General features: G+C 40.8%; 1 protein-coding gene across 6 annotated transcripts in view; it reads right to left on the bottom strand.

Annotated features, from left to right (window-relative positions):
* Positions 1-22,474, bottom strand: part of NHSL1 (NHS like 1) — a 221,241-nt gene that overhangs the window by 98,806 nt on the left and 99,961 nt on the right. For 2 of the 6 annotated variants that reach the window (XM_026504894.4, XM_048226027.2), the window contains exon 1: positions 6,206-20,916. The exons of the other annotated variants lie outside the window; for them this stretch is intronic. In XM_026504894.4, coding sequence (XP_026360679.2) covers positions 6,206-6,221 — 16 coding nt within the window. In that variant the 5' untranslated portion in view covers positions 6,222-20,916. Of the gene's footprint in view, positions 1-6,205; positions 20,917-22,474 lie in introns of those variants that run through there. 6 annotated transcript variants of the gene reach the window in all.

The raw sequence follows: 22,474 nt of genomic DNA, 5'->3' as shown, positions 1-22,474 counted from the left end.
ACTCACTTTCTGTTATTTATATCTTTTTGTTATAAGAAGACATTCCAAAGAAAACGTGGTCATGAATGTTCACACTTCTCTTACCGTGCACCCCCCCAACACACAAATTAAACCCAAGTTCTAGTCAGCATGGCTTTTTGTCTCAAAGGCTCTCGATATCAGCCACGTTTTGACAGTAACAACAATAAAAAATTTAAACCTGAAGTTAATATAACCTGATAAGTGTCATGTAATCAGCACATGGAGGACAAACATTGCTAATGTTATACCAAATAGTGTGTCGTTATATTGCCTGTCAAATTAAGACCTCCTCATTTCAAATATAATTGCTATGCATGATTTTATAAAATAATTGACATTTTTCAATTTAAGAATATCCACCTTCCCACCCAGTGTCCCCCAATAAAAAAATCTTGACAAGCTGCTTAATCATGCAAAAGCTAGTAATTGCTTAAAGACCCTTAGGTTGTTTTCAAGCGGGGTTTCCTTCTGATGTTTAAAATGGGAAAATACGTACCCCTGCATACCTTTGTGCCTGCTTGACGGCGGTGACATGGTGTCCCGAGTGGTAAACTGCCTTCATCACACTGATCCATTTGCCTTCGTCTATTAACTCTCACCTTTACTAACGCGCGTGCAGACTACTGATCACACCTCTGTAACTAGAGGGAGTTCAGTCCCGCTTAGGTATGATACAGCTCCCCCAACGGGCAATCAGAAGAGGAAAAGGGGGTGGGGGGAGGAAAAAAAACTAGAAAAGACAGACAGAAAACAAGAGGAGACAAGAATAGGTAAAAATGGAACAGGAGATATTAAAATGGAGAACTTAACTGAATGAAACCTTTACCAGTGCTTCTGGTAATTTGAGTCATTTGATTCAGTTCGACCAAATCACCCAGAGCCCTATCTGTGCACAGAGCATGCTCCAGAAATAAGCAGACCCCTAGCTCTGTGAGCCTCATGCAGCAAAGCTCTGTTAACTGTCTTTTCATTCCTTAAGGATAGCATCTCCTAGTTTATATGGTATCATCTATTCAGCATGGCGATCTGCCTTCTCCTTCCATTAACATACTTAAAAACAAGGTTTTGCTTAATGGCACAAGAAGAAAGAACTAGAAAGCATGACAGAGTTTTCAAGGGAAAGACAAAGGAAATAAACGGCTAGCTTTGTTTGGTTTATTAAATTTCAAGGGCTTTGCCCACCAGTTTGAAAAATGCATGATATCACCAGTGTGTTTATTAAAAGTGCTACTTTAAATTGCAGATTGAGGAAATGTGAATTCCCCTTGGTAGCTGTCGGTTATTGACTAACAATTATATGCGACTTTTAAATGAAAGGAGGAGGGAAAATAGGAAAAACTTGAAGGACCACAGTTCTAAAAGCTGCTGCTAATTTAAGTAAAATTTAAAATCTAAATGTATGCTTAGTAAAATGTCCAGATTCACAAAGATACAACATTCTCAAGATCACTTTGCATTTTGATTATTAAAGTCTTTAAAAGTGATGCTCAGAATCAAATAGCAAAATAGCATGAACTTTGCTCAATGCTTCCCTGACAGTTTAATACTGATTTAAGAAGGGGGTGGAGAACCTTCCAGAGCAAATGGCTACTTGCTAGCTAACTTGAAAAATACACTTGTTTCAGCACAGAAATAACAAATCTGTTTCTGATTCCAGACATTATTTTCCAAATGCTGCCAAGAAAAGAATCTAAGGAATTCTTTTACATGCACAACATACACGAGACAACTGGAAAGCAGTCTGTGATCTGTTCCAGGATTCACGAGGAGGGAGAGAGCTGAGTTTCTAGTAAGAACGGCCCTCGTGGGAGCAGAAGCACATGCCTGAGATAGTTCATAGCTGTAATCTCCAACATAACTCTTTGCTATTATTAGACAACCTAAAGGCTTTCCTAAGTCTGTAACTTGTGAAGCAGAAAAAGATAAAGACAGGACCCTACCATGCTGAGCATGCAGGCAGCTGGGATACACCCACTCCATAGAATTTACCACCTTTCCAGTCCATGGAACTGGATTTCTAGATCTCGAATGGCAGTAGGAGCTGAGAAAGGGAAAGAATCTAGTCCAACACACCAAAGGCAGGTTTAAATCCCCGGAGAGAATGCTGATCAGGTAAAACCCAATACTAAATTCAGAAACTAAAGGTCCATGACACTCATAAAACACACTGAAATTATTCTTGGACCACAAAAGGATATATGGATTATTCCTTTCCACATTAAGAATGACATTTTAAAAATAATACTTTATTTTTTATTTATTTTTATTTTTTTATTTTTTTAAAATTGTTTATTTATTTGACAGAGATAGAGACAGCCAGCGAGAGAGGGAACACAGGCAGGGGGAGTGGGAGAGGAAGAAGCAGGCTCATAGCAGAGGAGCCTGATGTGGGGCTCGATCCCAGAACTCTGGGATCACACCCTGAGCCAAAGGCAGACGCTTAACCGCTGTGCCACCCAGGCGCCCCAATACTTTATTTTTTAAACTCAACCGCATACATAAATTGCTTAACAATTTTTAAAATTACATCGCGAATAAGACAATTATTCAAAAGTATGTAATTCAGCATGCATCACTTGTGCCATATTAATAAGGGGAAGACTTAACAACAAAATCCACTTTGGAGAGAAGGAGGATAACAGGAGAATTCTGAAAGACTGAGTCATCCAGCAGACTGAGCTATCTAATGCAACTGTTTAAATTTTGGCTCACACTGAGATGACTGCAGTGAACCAAGTTCAATTTTGTTTTTTGTTTTTCCCTTTCTCAGCAGGGTAAGAGTTCATGACGAAAACTGGATCGTTTATAGGAAAGAAAAAGGCAACATTTTCTTTAGGGTGACTGACCATAGTGGGTACATTCTTCACCCTTCTACCCGCACGTACAAACCCGTCTTGAGCTTGCACCGCCATGAGCTTCAAGTGCACCGTCAAGGCCGCTAGGCCGGATAGTCATTCTCACAGTGCCGCACTCGCCGTTAAATACACCTCTTACAAGGCGACCTTCGATCAACGTGATTTTACACATAGTCCACTCTAATGGGCTGAATAGTGTCCCTGCAAATCCACGGCCACCAGGAACCTCAGAATGTGGCCGTATTTGGAAAGGGAGTCCTTGCAGATGGAATCACGTAAGATGAGGTCATATACCGGGGTTAGGGTGGGCCTGAAATCCAATGACACATGTCCTTGTATAAAAATTACAGAGACACCGCAGGGAGAAGGCCATGTGAAAACAGGGTCAGAGATGCTACCACAAGCCAAGAAATACCTGAGGCCACCAGAAACTGGAAGAAGCAAGGAAAGACTCTCCATAAGAGACTTCAGAAGGGATGTGACCCTGCCAACACCTTGATTTTGGATTCTAGCCTCTAGAATATGAGAGAAGAAATTTCTGTTTTAAGCCACTTCCCTACTGCTAATTTGTTCAAGAAGCTCTAGGAGAAGAGTACAGGTTTGTCTACTAACCAGTGCCGGCTGGCCAGTGCTCTGCCACCAGTCTGCAACAAGAGTGCTACAGGAAACGAGAGTAAGTGCTTGAGGACTCGTAGAGCTGTTTGACATGGTGGTGACATCACACAGCACATAATGTTGTTTCACAAAATATCTGTCTGTGATGGACTGGAAATTAAAAGGAAAAAAAAATAGTCTTCACAGTTAGAGATACACTGCAAAGATAATTAATATTTACAAAGATGAAGCTGGAGAGCTGTAATTAAGAAATTTGCATTCTGAATCGTCTCAGAGAAACTTGTGTTTCACTTTGTATTAGTGGTAAAAATATTTTATTCTAATATTTTGAATAGCGTAATCCACAAATGGTTTACAATACATGCATGGTAGTTAGCTGTTAATCATATTACTTGATGAGCAGGAAACTTACTTCCTAGACCATGGTGGATCACTGATTACACAATAAAGGAACAACACACCAGAGCTTTGTTAACCACAGGGACCCTGGCAGAACTTAAGAGAACATCTTCTCAGAGCCTGGGAGCTCAGACTCTGCTCATACAAAATGAACTTGGGCGGAGTGAATAGATCTGAGCTACTTCAATGGCAATAATAGAGAGTGACTATAACTATGTGAGTTATAATAGCAGATGGGAATGACAAAGATGACAACTCTCTTCCAAGAAGGCACTTTCTCTAGCACCAAATCGACCAAAAGCTGAGTGGACATGACTTTAGAAAAAAACAGTCTCAACGGAGAAGAGGAAACCCTGCAGCAATGTGGGAGACCGTCTGATATGAATGTTTTCTCTCAACAATTAAAAAAAAATACGCAGGAACATGATTTACCCAAACGAAGGGCAATCATGCTTCCTTTAACGTCAATGCTAATCATAACCACAGACTCAAGAGCCCCTAGAACCTCAGCTAGTCATTGAAATAGGCCAATTAATGAAAGCCTCTGAAAAGGTCTCCAACAGAGGGAAACACAAACGCTGTAAGAAACACAAAGCATCCATAAGTAGCCCTTCGTATTTCTGTGTTCAGTCTCACTCACCATTACTTTCTCATGAGTTTGCCTCATACGAAGCACGGAAGGCCAACCTAAAAATCATTATGTCAACTGTTTGTCCTGGCTGCTGGCAGATCAGAAAGTGGGCTTTAAAGGGGATTGTGGATTCCTGATTTGAACATACACTTCAGCACGAAAGCACTTGCTTGTCATCACATGCCATTCACTTGACTTTCTAAAATTTCCTAAGTTACCACGGAAACTAAGAGTCCATGAAATTGATAGATTCTTTAATAAAATGAAATTGCTGTTATGGGAATGGGTGGAGACAAATATGTTGAAGCTGCAGAAGTCATACCCTGCAACAACTCCACACCTGCATTCAATTAAAAATCCTAAACCTTAAGCTATCATTAGATCATAATGATTTCAACTGCACTGTGGAAATTACACTAGGTTAGCATACACCCTCCTCCCATAATACTGAATTCTGGCTCTTCATAGTTACATTTTTTTGAGCAAACAATTTTTTTTAACAAGCAGCATCATGAGAGCCCATAACTCATTTCGCCTAAAATTATCTTTCAGAACTATTCAAATTCATTTCAGTCTTACAGAGCTCTTCAGAAATCCACTGCAACTAGACAGTCTCTATAGCAAGAACTAATTGAATTCTTCGGGAGAGAAAAATGTGATGTTCTTGTTTGCTTTTACCCCTTGATTTAATCAGATCTGTACCAACCATGGAAACAAATATACCAAACTCAAAGTTTCATATTAAAGACTGGTGGTTTCTCACGTGTCAAATTAGAGTTAAATCTGTAAAGGTGGAAACTAGAGAATCCATGTCTAGAACTCATTAATGGGTTTTGTGGACAAAGGAGAAATCAGCAAAGCAAGCCAGCCAGGACCACTTCATTTCCAAAAACTGAAAAGCTGTCAAGAATTTCCCATCAACAGAATGACACACACTGCAAGATATGAACAAAATAGTCTACTCCGATTCCAAGAGAATTAATTTTAACTCTTCCATTCCAACAATCTCATAGACAAACACACTCTTAAATGTCTAAATTAATTACATTAAGACAAGAGTTGGAACAAAAATAGAGTTTGAAGAAAAAAATAATTGCCTAAGAAGAGGAAACACTCCCTAACTAATCAGGGAGTCTCTATATATACTCATATGTTCACCATCTTACAGTACTTAGTAAGCACTATCATCCATCCATAGCTAGAACAAGAAGTATGTTCCACAATAAAATTAATTTCATTCCTGATTTCACACATTAAAGCTTAAAGCAATAGAACTGCTTTCCCCTTCCCATTCACTCTGATCCTTTATAGGGGCAACTTATCCCATAAAAACTTCTCTGACAGAATTCATGCTACACTGTAAACCATTCCTACTTTCATTAAGTTTCCTTAATTCTAAACTTGTAACTACTTTTGTCTATGACAAAACTCATACAAAACACATCCAAACACAGAAATGTCCTTTCTGTCTAAAAGAAAATTCCATCTCCCCAGCAGGAGGTCTTTCTTCCTGTTTGCAACAACAACAAAAAAGAACAATGACTTTTTCACTTTCATACTTACAAACTCCCCCAAACTTTGATTTTAATAGTGCTAGGCTAGCCCTGTGACTTAGACGCTGATGCTAGATGATAGTTTTCCTAACTAAAACTTCACCACCCAAACGGACCCAAAGCCCCCTCACCTTTCAGGCAGAACATTCTGAAGCAGTTCCATGGAGGGGCTGGTGCTCTAGGGTCCCATGTAGCCTGCAGTGCTAGGCACAGCTGTCTCCCAGCCCACCTCCCCACATTCACTGCCAGAGAGTGGGGCAGTCAGCCAGCAACTATGATTACAGGAAGCCACTGCCCAATCCCCGGCTTTCTGGGCTGAGCTGCTGACACCTCCCTATCTCTCATACGCTGTTTCACACCATGGAATCAGCCAGGATCATCTTGGAAAGTGAGGGGCGCCGGGGGTGAGCAGTCACTGTTCACTTAGTCCAGTGCAGAACCGCGTAAGGGCAAGCCCATTTGTTTGTCTTATCAGCATTTTCCATTGCACCAGATGCAGGACCTCACGTGATCGACAACACAAAAAGGAAATCACTTGATTCAGTTTAACTCTTTGCTATTAATTATGACTCCTATTCTTTGACCTCATTATTCCTTTGTTACTCATACTCGTAACTTTTTTTTTCTGGTATAGAACAACTCATATACTGGGACATAATTAGCACGAAACATTATGATGTGAAACCCTGCATACAGCTGTCGGAGTCGATGTAAGTGGGTGGGTCTACGTGAAGCACTCCGCAGTGTCGAACAAAGAGTAAGCACTGTGGAAGTGTTGACTGTCGTTATTATTACTACCACTGCTAGTAATAAACTTGAGTGGTAGGACACAAATCTGAGGCATGTTACACTTCCATGGCATTGCCATTTCTGAGGAGGAACCGAAGCTCAGTCCGCTGAACTAGGCATCAGAGGATGTGAATTTCTCACTCTGCTGCAGCCATCATCGGATTGTTCAATTTCTCCTCACCGAAAAGCTAAATTCACTCCGCTGAGTTCAAAATTTCTGTAAACTTGTTAGCAGGGGTTAAAAAGCCATTGAAGGGATTTTATTGCATATCTAAAGAGAAATGGTCTACAAATGTGGCCTCGGGAGCACCCTGCTTGAAAGTACTGTCTGAACTGTGAGTGCCCCCGACATGCTCAGAGACTCTCAAACCCCCTGGCCACCGGAAGCGGCCATTGTTTGCAAGGCCCGTGGCTGTGTGCAGGCCTTCCTTTTGCAGGAAACTGACTCACAGAACCAATCTATCTGTCTGTGTCCTGGGGTGCTCGCTGCAGCCCCTCTGACACGGGGTAGATGCTTTGTGTCTTCTGCTTCTAACATACAGTTCAGCATACCCTCATTTGGTTTCCACTCCTCGTCTTCCAGGATTACCAGCGGGGCCTGGTTAATAAGTTCCCTGCCATGAGGAAGTCATTGCACTAGTTGCTATGACCACAAAGAAATGTTAAGAGGTCCCTAGCCAGAAGCTGCTGGATTGAAAAAACCCTGCATGTGGAATGACAAACAGTGATACTAACTTTTAGAACAGAACTGGAAGGAACCTTATGGCTCATCTCATCTGGTAAAAGGGTTCAGAAATGAGGCAATTTGCCCAACTAACCAGCAGCGAGCTGAGTTAAGATCAAAATCAAGCCACCTGACCTAGCCTTTTCCATCTCACTACATGACCCTCCCCACAGATGGGCAGAGTCAGTCCTTGTCCTTTCCTGGGGTTTTTTTTTTTGGGGGGGGGCGTGGAGGGGGGAGTTTCCTGTGCAATTTACGAATTGCAGAGGTATCCCTGAAAGTATTCTTTTGCGTTGGATTTGGCTTTTTAAGTTACACAGAGAGAGAACTTCCACAGGTTAGAGAATTAAGACTTCCAAACACAGGTCAGTGCACAGAGTCTGGGGGCTTATATGCTTTTACCAGCATTCTGAATACTCACAGTCAAACCCTTCCATATAGAGACGACTTTATATGCTGGAAAGAACACTGAACTAGAAAACAAAGAGAGCCTGAGTGCAGCCACATCCATGGCATCATCCAGCTGGTCTCTACAGCAATTCCTGAGCTGTAAACATGCCGACCAAACGTGGGAACTAAATTAACTCTAAGATTCGAGCCTCTGCAGGGAGCATGGCCCTGTGGACATCTTGATTTCAGACTTCCGACCTCCTGAATTGTAAGAGAATAAATGTCCGTCGTTTTAAGCCGCCCATTTTTTGGTAATTTGCTACAGCAGCCCTAGGAAACGAAGACATTTGGCGAGGCAAGCATTCTGGGAGAAAGGGAACAATTTTTTTTTCTTTTTAAACTAACTTCAATTTATAATTACATGGGCATAAAACCTGTCTCTTCCATACCATTGCGGTTAAATTTTTACTGGAAAAACAAAAAATCTTCCTATAATACTCCTAAACAGCACGAATACCATCATCTATTAAATTAGTGAAATGATAGGTATCACCGATCTGAAAAGGTCACGGCGTTAAACTCAAGCCATGGAAATGGAATATGCTTTTGTTAATATCAAATATAAAATTATATATAGATATTTTTTAAATCCCTTACTTTCACCATCAAACAACTGTGAATAATAATTTGAAAAATAAAACATGAAAAGGCACATTGTTCAGTCTGGGGGGGGGAAATAAGAACGACCCATGAAGATGGTCATGATCCATCACCACCAATCAGTGCTACTGAGAAGCCTGCATGAAGGAAGCAGGCCTGGGATGATGTATGCTTGCAGAATCCACCGCCCTCCGGACAGGACGCAGGTGCTTTGCCAGCCATGACCTTAGAGCACAACCACTTCTCTCCCTTGGAGGATTACAACATCCAGCATCGCGTTAAAGTTTAACATTACTATCTCTGCCAGAGGGAGTGGTAGCCACACAAACAGCCAAAAATTTTTAGATCCTTACATCTTCCAAACCACTCCAGTGCTATGAAATTCGTTGCTTAAAAAAAAAAATGCTGTTGTTTCAATAAAATAGTGAGGATATGAGTAGATCAGGAATTAATGCACATGATACATAGAATTAGTGAATCTAGATAGGCTCAAAATTCTACTTTGCTCCTGGCAAAACACAAGACAGACTTATACCAGAAAAACAGGCAAACCAGTTTTTCTTTCTATGCATCTTGACCTCTTATTCTTACCAAAAAAGTCAAAGATGAAAAAAACCCCTCTCTGCACCCATTCCAGAGTTTGTTTCACATGAACTAGAAAAGTATTCCACCAGGTAAAGCCTGTTTTCATACCTCCATCTCTAGGCATGCTTCTCAGTGCTTTAAATGTCAGATGAAAGACATATTCCCAAACACCATGTTCCATTTCCCCTATACTACAAGAGACTGAAGATGCTAAAACCCTCCGATACTTTTAAGATTAGACCAGAGAAGAAGCCCCTCTGGTAGCTAAGGCTGAGAGGCACCATCTGAAGATCTTTCAAAAGGTTTCATCATTCCCAGGTCCCCCACTGTCCTACAGTACTTCAGTTTCTACCAACATTCTGAGTTTTTCTACGTATTTAATTACTACCACAGGCCCAAGAGAAAGAAGAAAAAATAGTACAGCATTACAACTTTAAATTGGCTCATTTCACGTTTGCCCTGGCGAGTTCCCGCACTGCGGTGCCCCAGTCCGGCCCCTTCTGGAGCAGGGTTAGTTCATCACACAAAAACCTGGACCCGGGTGTTTGTCCTAGCCACTCCTCTTCCTATCATCATCACACCCGGTCTCCTGTTGGGTTCTTCTGCACTCTGGAGGCAGAGATGACCGACTTGATCCCAGGGCGGTCACTGTGTGAGCAGTTTTGGAACCCTGGCTCGCTGAAGAGACAGGTTACTGTGTGCTGGAACCGAATCCGCTACGGAGTGCAAGGGAACAGCAAACACTTAGCTAGGGCTCCTCAGGGCCTTCTGGCCTCAGTGAGCTTAACGCAGGTCACTAGATTTCTGCCGGGAATCATGGCAGTTCTGCTCTAACTGGACATTTTAAAATACGCTTTCCTAAGCCAGTTCTTAGGGTTATTTCCATTTTTTTTCCTTCACAGCTAAGTCTGGACTTCATGACATCACGGCCAAGAAAGCAGCCCTCATTTGGCTCCTTACCGTGAAGTCTGTCTCTCACCTCATTCATGCCACTCCGGCTCTCCTAACAGCCAAATGACTTGATTTTCTTTTTGTGAAGAACTCTTGGGTCCCTCTGGTTCTTTTTTCCCAGGGAAGGTAAAAATGAGTTTCCAAGCTGACCTGAGCTCTCAGCTTAGATGATCTTACAGCCTTTCCTGGTCTTCGCTGTGCAGACTTGCCCTAACTTCACTGCCATTCGTCCACTGGGCTCCCGTCTGTAACTCCACCCACTGCCTTAGAAACACGGTACACCTCGTAAGCCACAGCGGCAGGGAGGGGGCTTTATGTGCAACCTTGCTCCGTCCATCCTGCCCGATGAGCTTCCAAAGGTACTACCCATGGCTGAGATGTTTCTCCCAAGCTATAACATTCCTTGCTTCCTTTATAGTAGTTTATTTTTTCTCCAATTGCTCTATTCTCTCCTTTAGGAAAAGAAATAACAATAATAATAATAACAATAATGATGACAATGATGATGATGATGTTTCCACTTACGTAAAAAACACAAGGTAAGAATAAATCCCAAATTCCTCATCTAACAATAAAAGCCTGTCTGACGCTTGGACGCAATTCTTTTCCCAAAATTTTCTGGCCATTTCCCCCTTCAGGGGCCCTGTCAGCAGGCTTTGTGCCTTATTCTGTATGGCTTCATACCTCCACCATCTTTATCAATCATTTCCTTCATCTGAAATGCAGCCTCCACCCCCACCACCTGTTTCTACTTCTCTTAAGCCTTCGGACCATGCTCCTCTCAGTCTCTCCTCGCACTAAGTCACCATGGAAGCGATCACAGTGTCTCAATTCTGTCTGCCCACCTACAATGAGAAGTCCTCAAAGCAGGGAACTGCTCATTCTCCCTTAACCTCCCACACCCTGTAGGATACCTGAAACAGAATGGATGATCAATGTTTGTGCCTAAACCACAATTATTATTACGCCAATATTTCATTCAAAAGCAAAACAGTGGAAACTGTATAAAACCTGAGCGAGATATATATCCAATAGCATAATGATTGCTATGAGACATCATAAAAATATTTAACATAGTCCTAAAATTAAATAGATTCTATTTTCCCTACATATAACTCTACTGAAACTCCTTATTAAATAATAGCTACTGATCATTAAGAATTAAACTGATGGTAGAATTTTTATAAATCATCATTTTTTTTAAAGATTTTATTTATTTATTTGAGAGAGAGAGAGTACACAAGCAAGGGGGAAGGGCAAAGGGAGAAGCAGGCTCCCCATTGAGCAAGGAGCCCAATGTGGGACTCAATCCCAGGACTCTGGGATCATGACTTGAGCTGAAAGCAGACGCTTAACCAACTAAGCCACCCTGGTGTCCCTAAATCATCATTTCTTTAACAGCCTTTCACAATATATACAAATACCAAATCATTATATTGTACACCTCAAACTAATATAATATGTAAAGTATGTCTCAATAAAAAAAACACACCATTAAAAAAAAAAAAGGCTGATAGTCTAAAGAGGCCTCATTTTCAAAGCCACAAACACAAATACCATTCTGTCTGAAGGCAAGTTCTCCAACAAACTCAGAAAGCAGTTTTTCCTATTCTCATTCAGCCTAATTAAATGTTTGAAGGATCACGGAAGTGGAAAAGAAAAAAAAATTGTTTTTCAAAGCATCCATACAAGAATGTTGAAGTCAGTGTGTCCAGCTGGAGGGAGGATACCAAAAGATATCATAATAATGACCCCAAGTCCCCTTTCCTAGTAGACTTATAATGAAGCATATTATAGGAGAAAAACAAAACCCCTAGAGTCTAAATGTCATTTTCTTAAAGCTTTGCCATTGTCAAAATGCCTAATATGTGCATATTTGGAGAGTCTAAGTTTAAAGCACATAAAAATAACCTCATATCCTTTCATGCTGTATATTTCATCAATGTGTAACTCCTAAAATAAACATATCAATGGCAACCCCCTCAAAAAGAAAAAAAAAGCCAACCTAAAATAAAGAGGTCATTTGTATCATTTTCCCTTAAACATCTGAGTAATCTGAGGAAGTTAAAACAATCACCAACCTTCAGCCTCAAAAACAGGTGCATCTCTTCCGCCCACAAAATTACCCTCCTAAATCATTCTAAAGAGAAGTCAGTCTACAAATCAGAATTATTCAAAATCATGTACCAGCCAACCAAGAGGAACACAAGTTCTGCCACAATTTACTTGTTAATAAAACATAAGCCCATAACCAGAGAGTAAATGGACTGTTGCTACTTTTAATCATCAAGCAAAAAGACAAAAATGTAAAGCAAGAGGTACCAAGCTAAAATGCCCAGGCTCCTGACAATTTCTGCACAGATAACTGAATACCTACTCTATTTAAGTTGCTTAAGATTTATAAATTTGAAACACTTTATTTTATAGCCAACTAGGTATCTGAAAAACGCAAAGTTGTATAAAGAACTAGAGGATTTCCATAAAAAGGTAGTTTATTTCTGAAATCACATTCTCCAACTTGTGACCCACTTAAACCGTGGTGACAAGGCTTAAAGGAAGGAGCTAATCATTTCCCGCTCAAGTGCCAAGTCTTCGGAGCAGCCAGGCAGTTTGAAACTTCAGGAATAGCCAGTTATTTCAGGACCCGCAGGATTTACAACAATAACGGCTGGAGGAAACCACACCATTCAGCTCCCTTCGTCTTTTTCCCTGTCCTTAGGAGTTTAAAAATAAGCAAGAAAATGATTCTTCAAACTGGCAGACCAATCTGAGGGTGGCGTCTTGCCGCAGTGCATGATAATCACAGAGTTACAAGATCCACAGAGAACACAGCAAGCCACAGAAACAGCGAGATCTTTTCTGATCCTCCTCTTTGATCGTGCTAAATAGATCTAAGCCTTTTCCTTTTTTATTTTTGTTTTACCTCTTCCTCTTTTCCTCCTTCCTCCTTCACTCCCTCCCTGTGCGTCTTTCTCTCTCTCTCTCCCTTACCTTTACATCAGTAAAGGTAAGTCCTACTTGAAGTCACCTACAGTACTGTGGACGTAATGGCTGGCATTTCCTTTCTGTTCTATCTTTACGTAATGCATCTCCGCAAATTCAGCTATTAACGACAATAAATCTACGGCCCCTCAAGAGGAAACGAGTTTTACGCCAGAAGTAGAATACTACGTATAAAGTTTTAAAATGCACTTATTTTGAGGCAGATGTGCTTCTAACAGCTCTATTAAGTTATTTGACTGTCTCTAAGGACTTCAGTTCAAACCAAAGAAAGGCGACAGCCCAGGGCCCTTGCGGCTTTCTGTTTGTTTTTTGGTTTGTGTGTGTGTATGGGGGGGGGAGGGGTTAGTTTGGGATTTTTCCTTCAATTCTCTGAAACCTAAATGAATTTATACTTTTGTAAGGGAATAAAAGTGACACCAGAGAGCCTGTTTTCAAGGCTGATGTTGTCCCTCTTCTGCCTTTGCTATCATTAGTAAGTTGCCTATCTTTTGCAGATCTAGTTAAGAAAACTTTCTGTGTGCTACACAGAGTGAAAGAAAAGCTTCCAAAACGCGCTCTGTAAGTAAGGTCAGCAAAGGAATCTGTCGCTTGACCCTCACAGAGCCATCAGGAATGTCAAAATGAAAGAAAGGCATGGAAAGCAACAAAGTCTCAAAACTACTGAAGAGAGGAGAAAGGAAAGTGAGGACACAGCCTAACTGGGCCATGGTCTGCTGGGAGGTCTGCAGCGCTACCCGGATCCGCACTTCTTACCTGTCCAACAAGGAAGCAGACAGAGTCCTCTCTGAGGTTCCTCCGGGCCCTAACAGGTTAGTCTTGTTTTGTTAAGGTAACCGCTTGGATCCCCTCATAGCTCCGACTTAGAGACTATATATAAATACTTACTAAAATGATCTTAAGTGACACTACGAGGGGAAAATATGTGGTCACTACTTCTAAATCATTGCTAAAGTTGGCTTTTTGAATTAGGTATACACAAAACAGACTTATCTGAAATTTCACTTTACCTGAAAAGAAAGGCATCTTTACAATTATTATCTCTGAGACTTTACAACCAAAACGTAGAATAACTATACTGGGTGTCAAAAGCTTTTGACATCAGCAGTGAGCATCTTTTATTCATTCTCTAATATTTGGAGAATGAGAGAAAGGATAATAGTGCTTTTTGAAATTGTTACTTTTCTCTGAGCCTCATGTCTTGAGTCACAGGAAAAAAAATTTTTTTAACTCTACTTTCAACTTATGCAAATTGCATCCCAACATGTCTGAAGCTCTCCTATGTATGAATCTAAGTATTCACTGAGCTACTACTATGGGCCTAGGATGCAAAACGGGGATTGCAGCATTTCGAACAGACTATTAAGAGAGTGTGTTAATTCTGAGTATTGGGATATTAGTGCTTTATTAAGAAATTCACAGAAAAGATAGAGTCAAATCAGCTTTTTCTGTTATACTTTATATAACTCCCATTTGTGTTAATGAGGATCAAATGCCATTTATAGTGTTTGACTAAAAATATTCAACGGAGGAGAATTGGTTTCACTCAGAAATATGGTCTCATCTTCACCTTTTTCTCTTTCTTTCTTTCTTTCTTTCTTTCTTTCTTTCTTTCTTTCTTTCTTTTACTTTTTGAAGCAGATGACGAGAAGATGTGAAATTGAATATCTGGGGAGGCAATTTCAACCATATGAAAAACAAGTAAATATATGTGGTGTCGCAATATCAGCTGGGACGAAGAGAGGAGAGGGAGAAGAGAGCGAGAACATAACACGTTATTAGAGAAAGCGGTTAATGGTGAAACCCAGCTTAAAAGCAGCAAAGCTACACTTGCTTATCAAGTCAAACAATGCAGTAATCCTACTTGAAAACTCGGAGTGATTTTATAGATGTGTTTAAAATCTAACGTTTACAAAAAGAACTGGGATGCCCAAATATAGTCACAATTTCATAATATTAATGCAAACATGTGCTTTATTCAACTGTACTAAGAAGAAAAGCCAACAGAAGATAAACATGTAAAAAACACATTTAAATTCTACAGTCACATCCTACTTATCAAGAGATCACTTTTCAGACAAACTCAACCACTCAAAATACGGCCAAGAGAGCATCACTCATAGGATTATGGCTCAGGATCTCATTATCATCTTTTGACCGATACTGATGCAATAAACTGAATTTTGCCCAGACCCTCCACACCAGGTAACAAATTAGAAATACCAAATCAGACAGTGGTAAGGACAAGAGGTGGGCACACCTATACAGAGAAAGAGAGCTGACAGCCTTACAGCAAATGTGGCAGAGGCAGCAGGCAGTGGAGACCCACTTCATTCCAAAGCAAAGACACCAGGGTGTCACCAGGTTCTTACAGACACAGTGACTATTCACAGTGACACTAAAGCATCAAAACAAGGTTCCACTGTGCTGAGGATTGAGAGAGATATTTCACGGTGTCATGAAAGAGTGTGGGACTAGGTCACAAAAAGTGGACTCAAATCCAGTCTATAGCATTATTATCTACATGGCTTCAGGTAAGTCACTTAATCTTTCAGGGACTGCTTTCTTGCCACAAAAGGGGATAATGCCATCTGTTCTGCCCATCTTACAGGACTGTTACAACAGTGGGATAAGGTCACACCTGTGTGAATACTGTGCAAACCACAACCTGCAAACAGACTCTATGTGCAGAGTATACCAGAACGATGTTCATAAAAATTGTATTTTTAATTGTTTTAAAATTCTGAAAGATGAATGAGGCAAACTTCTGTTACATGAAAACACAAATAAATAAAAGGCATGTTCCTCTAACATTTTATATAAGCTAACACGTAGTCCATATGATCACAATTTAGAAAAGTATCTCTAACCAATTACCAGTTTTTTACAGTAATCTTATGTTTCAAAGAAAACACAGCTTTCCCTCCAATTCAGACATAGGATGTCTGAGAGATATGGGCTAGAGTCCAACAATTCGAAAGTGAAGTTAAATGGCCTCAACTTCTCAACTGATTTTCCTCTAAGGGGGCAGACAGTAGGCCAGTAAACATAATGACAGAGAACTCTCCAGAATAAGGCAGAAATTCATCAGACATTGCCATCCACGAGCTTTCCTTTGCTTGGGTTAGCAGGTGCGCACCACCTGCCGAGGGCGGGCTCTGTGACTCTGTGCTCCATCAGGCAACAAGGTTTACGCACCAGAAATCACTCAGTCCTGCCTGATTTTTAAGCATTTACCCTTATGCACTGACATGGTCGCGGGCGAGGGGCGCAGAGGTCAACCTAGAAGAGGACTTACTGCGGTGAATGCTTACAAGCTCATGGCCGTCAGTCAGTTCTCAGAGCAGACGATTTCTGAGAGGCACCACGAATCCACGCTGCATCTCGAGACACCTCAGATATGCGAGACATCTCTACCACACTGGTACGATGGTGGACTATTCACGGAACTCCATCATAGTGTGTAACTTCTAAACACTGTGAAGGAGCGACCTGGTACACAAGCTTATTAAGAACCTACCAAAAGAAGTGAAGTCTACCGAAAGCAGCGTTCTGCCACTGAAGGCTGTGACCTAATAAGGCAGTCATCACTCCAGGAGGTCAGGACTGACATTTTCTGCCTAATAACATAGAGTAAAACGGAAGAGAAAATAATACCACATGGAGTCATGCAATAATGAAGTAGCTTCGTGAAACTTTTGCTTCATTTTATGTGTGTGTGTGTGCGCGTGTGTTCAGTTGACCCTTGAACAACATGGGAACTGAGTGCACCAACTCCTTCCCCTTGAACTCCAATCCCACACCATTGAAAATCTTTGTGTAACTTTAGAACTCTCCAATAACCCAACTGCTAAATAGCCTACCACCGACTGGAAGCCTTACCGGTTACATAAAGTCGATTAATACATATTTTGTATGTTTTATGTATTATATGGTGTATTCTTACATAAAAGTAAGCTAGAGAAAAGAAAACATCATTAAGAAAAACATAAGGAAGAGAAAATACATTTATAGTACTGTACTGTAACTTATCAGAAAAAAGTCCACATATAAGCGGGCCCGTGCAATTCAAACCCATGTTGTTCAAGGGTCAACTGTATGTGCAATGTGTGGAGCCCAAACCAATCTAAAGCACACTTACTACTCTAGACACAGGCAAAACTTTTGAAAGTCACTGACTTAAAAAGTCAACTATAATTAAACTTTTAAAGGCACTGAAAAACTCAAGACATTCACACTAGAGTTCCACTGTATAAGATTCTTTACTCCAACCCAAACAAGCATTTGTTACAGAACAACCTAGCTCAACTTGCTCAGAAATCAGAGGAAGTTTTACTAATTGGATTTTTGTTCCAACCTTTATTAGTTGGATTTGACATGTAACCTTCAAGATTTCTAAAGTCAGCTACGGAACTTTTCCATGGTTTCAATGACACACGCACACAGATCAAGTGGATAAACTAACACATACCCCAGTGTGTGGGATGTAACCAAGGTCTGATGATCTGAAGGAATGTTGATGGAGAAAAATCCCAACCTTGCCAGCTTCAAAAAACAGCAGCAGCACCCAAGAATGCCCCAAATGCAACAAGGTGTCTCAAAAATGGCTCATAAATCAAATCAAACAACAGTGAGATCCTTAGGACAGAACAACATTCAGGCATTCATACTTAAGGACAAAGAATTGGATAGCTAGCAAAAAAGAAAACCAATTAAAAGATCTTTTTGTAGCAATAGAGTATGTTGACTAACTCTGCAATAAAATTACTTTAAGGTAAAAATCAAAGTTCTTTTTCCAGGAAGTCAAAGTACTCTATGTACTTTCTGTGGGTGAAAAAATTATGTAAATAAATAACTACTGGTCAAGATGACCACAGCAACCAGGCCAACACCAGCCACAACCACCCACCAAGATAAATTCACAAACTGTCTTTTGTATGCTTTGTAAAAGAATCGCCAACCAATCAAGACTGAAGCAGTACACACCTGTGTTCAGGTAGGAATTCTGGTTTATCTCGAATGTAATCCAGAAACACCCGACACCCAGTTTCTACTTTAGCTGAGGCGTTTCCAGTTACAAAGTAAAAGAGAACCTTCAGAAATAGGGGCAAGGGAACTGTGCCAACAATAAAATATATTTATTCTCACTCTCTCTTTTAAAGTTTACTGAAAAGAAAAAACATCAAGTGATGTGGCTTATTGAAATCTCAACTGCCGGTGGCTTTTACTTACAAATGGGGCTTTTTCTTAGGCAAGGATAAACATATAGTGAACCCAAGTGGGTAATTTACATGTGCCACTAAAATTATTTTAACCAGTGAATAGATGAGCCTTTATCCTTGTTCCACACGTTTCCAACCATGTATAGAAACTTTATTAAGCTACGTCTTGAAAACAACCCAAAATTATTACAAGTGTACAATTAGTTGTACAAACAGCATATTCAGAAACTTGACCAAGTCCCGGGAGACTACCATTACTTTACTGATTTAGAAGATGGGATCAGAAAACTGTTAGCACAGGGAAGGCAGCATGGAGAAGAATGGAGACTCATTAGCTTTTCTCTCCGTATAACCTATCCCAGCTCCTTCCCTCCTCCAGTCTACTGCCACCTTCTCCCATTATCTTCCACTCATTACCACCCCCAACACATGTTTTCAAAAGTAGTAGGGCATGAAAATGGCAGAGTGGAGTCACTCTTTGTTACCCCAGCCTTAATAAGTGCCTGCTCTAGGGAAAGCCCTGTGTGCAGGGTCACTCCAGGTTACTCACAACTCAAGCCATTTTCTCTTTGAATCTGAGAGAGGCTCGCTCCTGTATGTGGCTTTCTCAAGGCACTGCTCAATATCAAGTCCACCCGGCAATAGGAGCTCTCAAAATGTAAGAATCCCTAAGACAAACCCAGATGGTGAGAATGAGTCTAGTAAAGGGTAGTATTGGCCGGGAAGTGGGAGGTGGGAGGAGGGGAAGGGAGTGGGACAGCACTAGCTGGGAACTCTAGCTAACAAATCCCCCCAGAGAGACAGTCTCAGACACCTGATAGGCAAGTGCCCACCATGTACCATACATATTTAAATAGCCAAAATGTTATGCATCCAGCAGGGTGATGAGTTCTGGCAAGAACTAAGTAAATAATTACTGACTGAATGTCTCTTAACTGTCATCAGATGTCAGCCATAAATGACAGAGAACAGTCTGTGATGCCAAATTCAGTAGTACAGAAAAGAGAGGTTCACTAAAGCTGAAGAGGAGCAGACCACAGAGACATCACTGCAACCAGCTTCCGCCCCCTGCCCAGCCTCACACCATGTGCAGCTCTGTGTATGAACAACATGTATGCTGATCATATGTAAGTTTTCCAATCGCATTTATTAAGACAGTGATCACCATAAATATCATCTTTAATTAGGAAGGTTAGAAATACAATGTGAAGACTACCCACATTTCATAAAGCTAGAAAACATATACCCATGCCTATGAAAATCACAAATGCCTATGCAAAAACACTAACAATAAAATCCTACGACTTCCCTTAATAAAGAAAATCTCACATGAAAAACTGTATTTCCATAACCGCTTTTCCTCATGTGCCTGTATAATCACTTCTACCAGTGCTTTGTCACTTATCAGCCACTAAAGTGCCTAACGTGATCAGGCTCGAGTCCAGGTTCTAGTTCCCATGCTCCGATCCATTCTGTGTGCCATAACTAAGCAGTTTCCCCTTAACGTTGCCTTGACCATGTGTTCACGCAAGAAATACCCACTCACTATCTTGCAAAGTGCAAGACATTGGATAAGACAGACTAGAGTTCAAAGAGCTTCAAATTCAGGTGAAGTATGAAGCACATGCCCAAAGGGTCTCAAAGCAGAGTACGTGCCCTTGAACCAGAAGACACTGGGTCCACGACCCCAAGATGCTCTAAGTGCTTTCAATGTCTTTTCTCTTTCTGAAGTAATACACTTGGTTCCCAGTCTCACCACATCTAAGTTTCTCTGCCTGGTTTTCAGTTCTCCCTAATGACCCTTCCTTGCTATCAAACTATTATTTTATTGAATACTCGCAGTATCCAGAAAATATTTATTAAATGAGTTCATTCATGTAATGTGTTATTAATAGTGTCTAGCCATGGCAAGCCTTCATTAAATGCTAGCTATTATTAATACTTATGGGCAGCTGGACTGATTTAGACTCAACTTTCAATTTAGTATTTTAACCATTTCAGGATTTGACATAAAAACTGTGGTTATATTACTTGAAGAATTATCTAAAGGATGTGGCAGCTTTCAGTTGGGTTGGCTAGGTTATAGAAGAACTCTAAAAGCATTTATTTCTATACTGAAAATTCTACAGAATAGTATATTCTATACTAGGATAAAGACATCATTGACTTGATTGACTATCAGTAGTGAAGAGATTGCCAACCCCTAGGCAGTACCATTACATACAATCAGACCCAACTGGTAAGCTGATACAGTATCTATAAACATACATATAAACATTAATTCAAGAAATAAGCTGCACCTGCTACCCATACATATGACGAATAACTATTATCCCATTTTATCAAAATGAAAACTAGCGTTTAAACAGATGATGGTCACTTGCTCCAGGTCACATTATTAGCACGTCACAGAAGCGAAACATCCAGGTTACCTGACCTAGGTCTCCTTGTATCATTCATTCTCTCTTTCAACTAAAATTTATTAAATACCTACTATGTGCCAGGTTTGGGGAAACCCTGGTTACCAAAACATACCAAAAAACAAAAAAAAAAAAAACACAAAAAAACCCAAAAAGCAAAAAACCCTCTCTCCCGTCTTAGAGGTTAAATTCTAGTTTCAGGAGACAGTACTGAAAATAAAAACAGTTGACTCTTGAGCAGCAGGAGTTTGAAATGTGCAGGATTCTTATTTATATGTGGATTCTTTTCAACAAATACAGTACTATGAACGTATTTTCTCTTCCTTATGATTTTATTATTCCCTTTCCTCTACCTTACTTCATTGTAAGAATACAGTATGTAATACATATACAAAATATGTTAATCAACTCTTTATGATAGAGGTAAGGCTTCTGGTCAAAGTAGGCTATAAGTAGTTAAGTTTTGGGGGAGTCGAAAGTTATACAGGGATTTTTGACTACACAGGGATCAGCACCCCTCACCCTCGTCTTATTCAAGGATCAACTATACATAAAGTATATAGTATATCAGATGGTGGTAAGTGCTTTGGAGAAAAACAGAGATGGGAATAGAAAGGTTGGGATGAGGGTCAGAGGTGACATAGGGTCACTCGGATGACTTTTGAGCAGAGAGCTGAAAGAGGAGAGGAGAGGGAGCAGTGCGCATAGCTGGGACCCTGGATGGATGGGAAGGTCAAGTCGCAGGGCATCTTCAAAACAGCAAGGGGCCTGGTGTGACTTAGAGGACGGTGAGGGGGAGGCCCAGGTGATGCCGCTGGGGAGGCAGATGGTGCAGGGCCACACAGCACACCCTAAAGACTAGTTATCAAGCTGCCTGAGGAGGGAAGCCACTCAAGGGTTTGAAGCAGTGAAGTTACATGACATGACTTATGTCTGATGTTTTGCAAGGTTGCTGAGGCTCCTCTGACAAGATTAGCCTTATTTGGGGTGGGGGGAGGCCGGAGGCAGGGAGAGCAAGGGTGGATACTGGTGAAGAAGACTTATCAGACATGGCGTCATCCCCTCTCATACCTCATCTCTGTTTCCTAAGCCAACTTCCCTAATGGTTCAAACTGTCGTGATCAAACGTTTCTACGAAGCATTTGATCCACACAGTCTGAGTGAGCAACAGGAAACAGCAGACTGCCACTAAAATTATGTTCCCACACAGGGAACGCTCTCTTTTGCTACCCTCAAAAAACTTCAGGGTTGGGAGCACTTGCAAGGTGACATTCGTCAGTACACTGGCCAAAGGAAGCACACTGTGCTACCGGTGCCCCACCCTTGTCTGGCACTGTGGCCTCTGCAAACAGCACTATTAACATGGTCCCAGGTGAGCTATGGTTACACAGTCAGCAACCATTTATTGAGCACTTAGCCTTGGGAATAAAAAAGATAATAAGTAAGACTTGGTCTCTGTCCTAAAAGAGTTCACAGTCTAGCTGAAGACACAGACACATAAAATATAAATATGATCCAGCTTATAATAAACATAATTACCAAGGTCTGTAGAAGGTGAAGAAATAACACAGAGAAAGGAGTATCAGCTCTGCCCCTAGGGGATTAGGGAAGGCTTCGCAGAGCTCTAAAGAAAGCAGAGAAGGTCCAGCAGAAAGTCAG

Source organism: Ursus arctos, unplaced genomic scaffold, assembly GCF_023065955.2.
Source record: "Ursus arctos isolate Adak ecotype North America unplaced genomic scaffold, UrsArc2.0 scaffold_13, whole genome shotgun sequence".
Taxonomy (NCBI): Eukaryota; Metazoa; Chordata; class Mammalia; order Carnivora; family Ursidae; genus Ursus; species Ursus arctos.
This window is presented reverse-complemented; position numbering and strand designations above follow the sequence as displayed.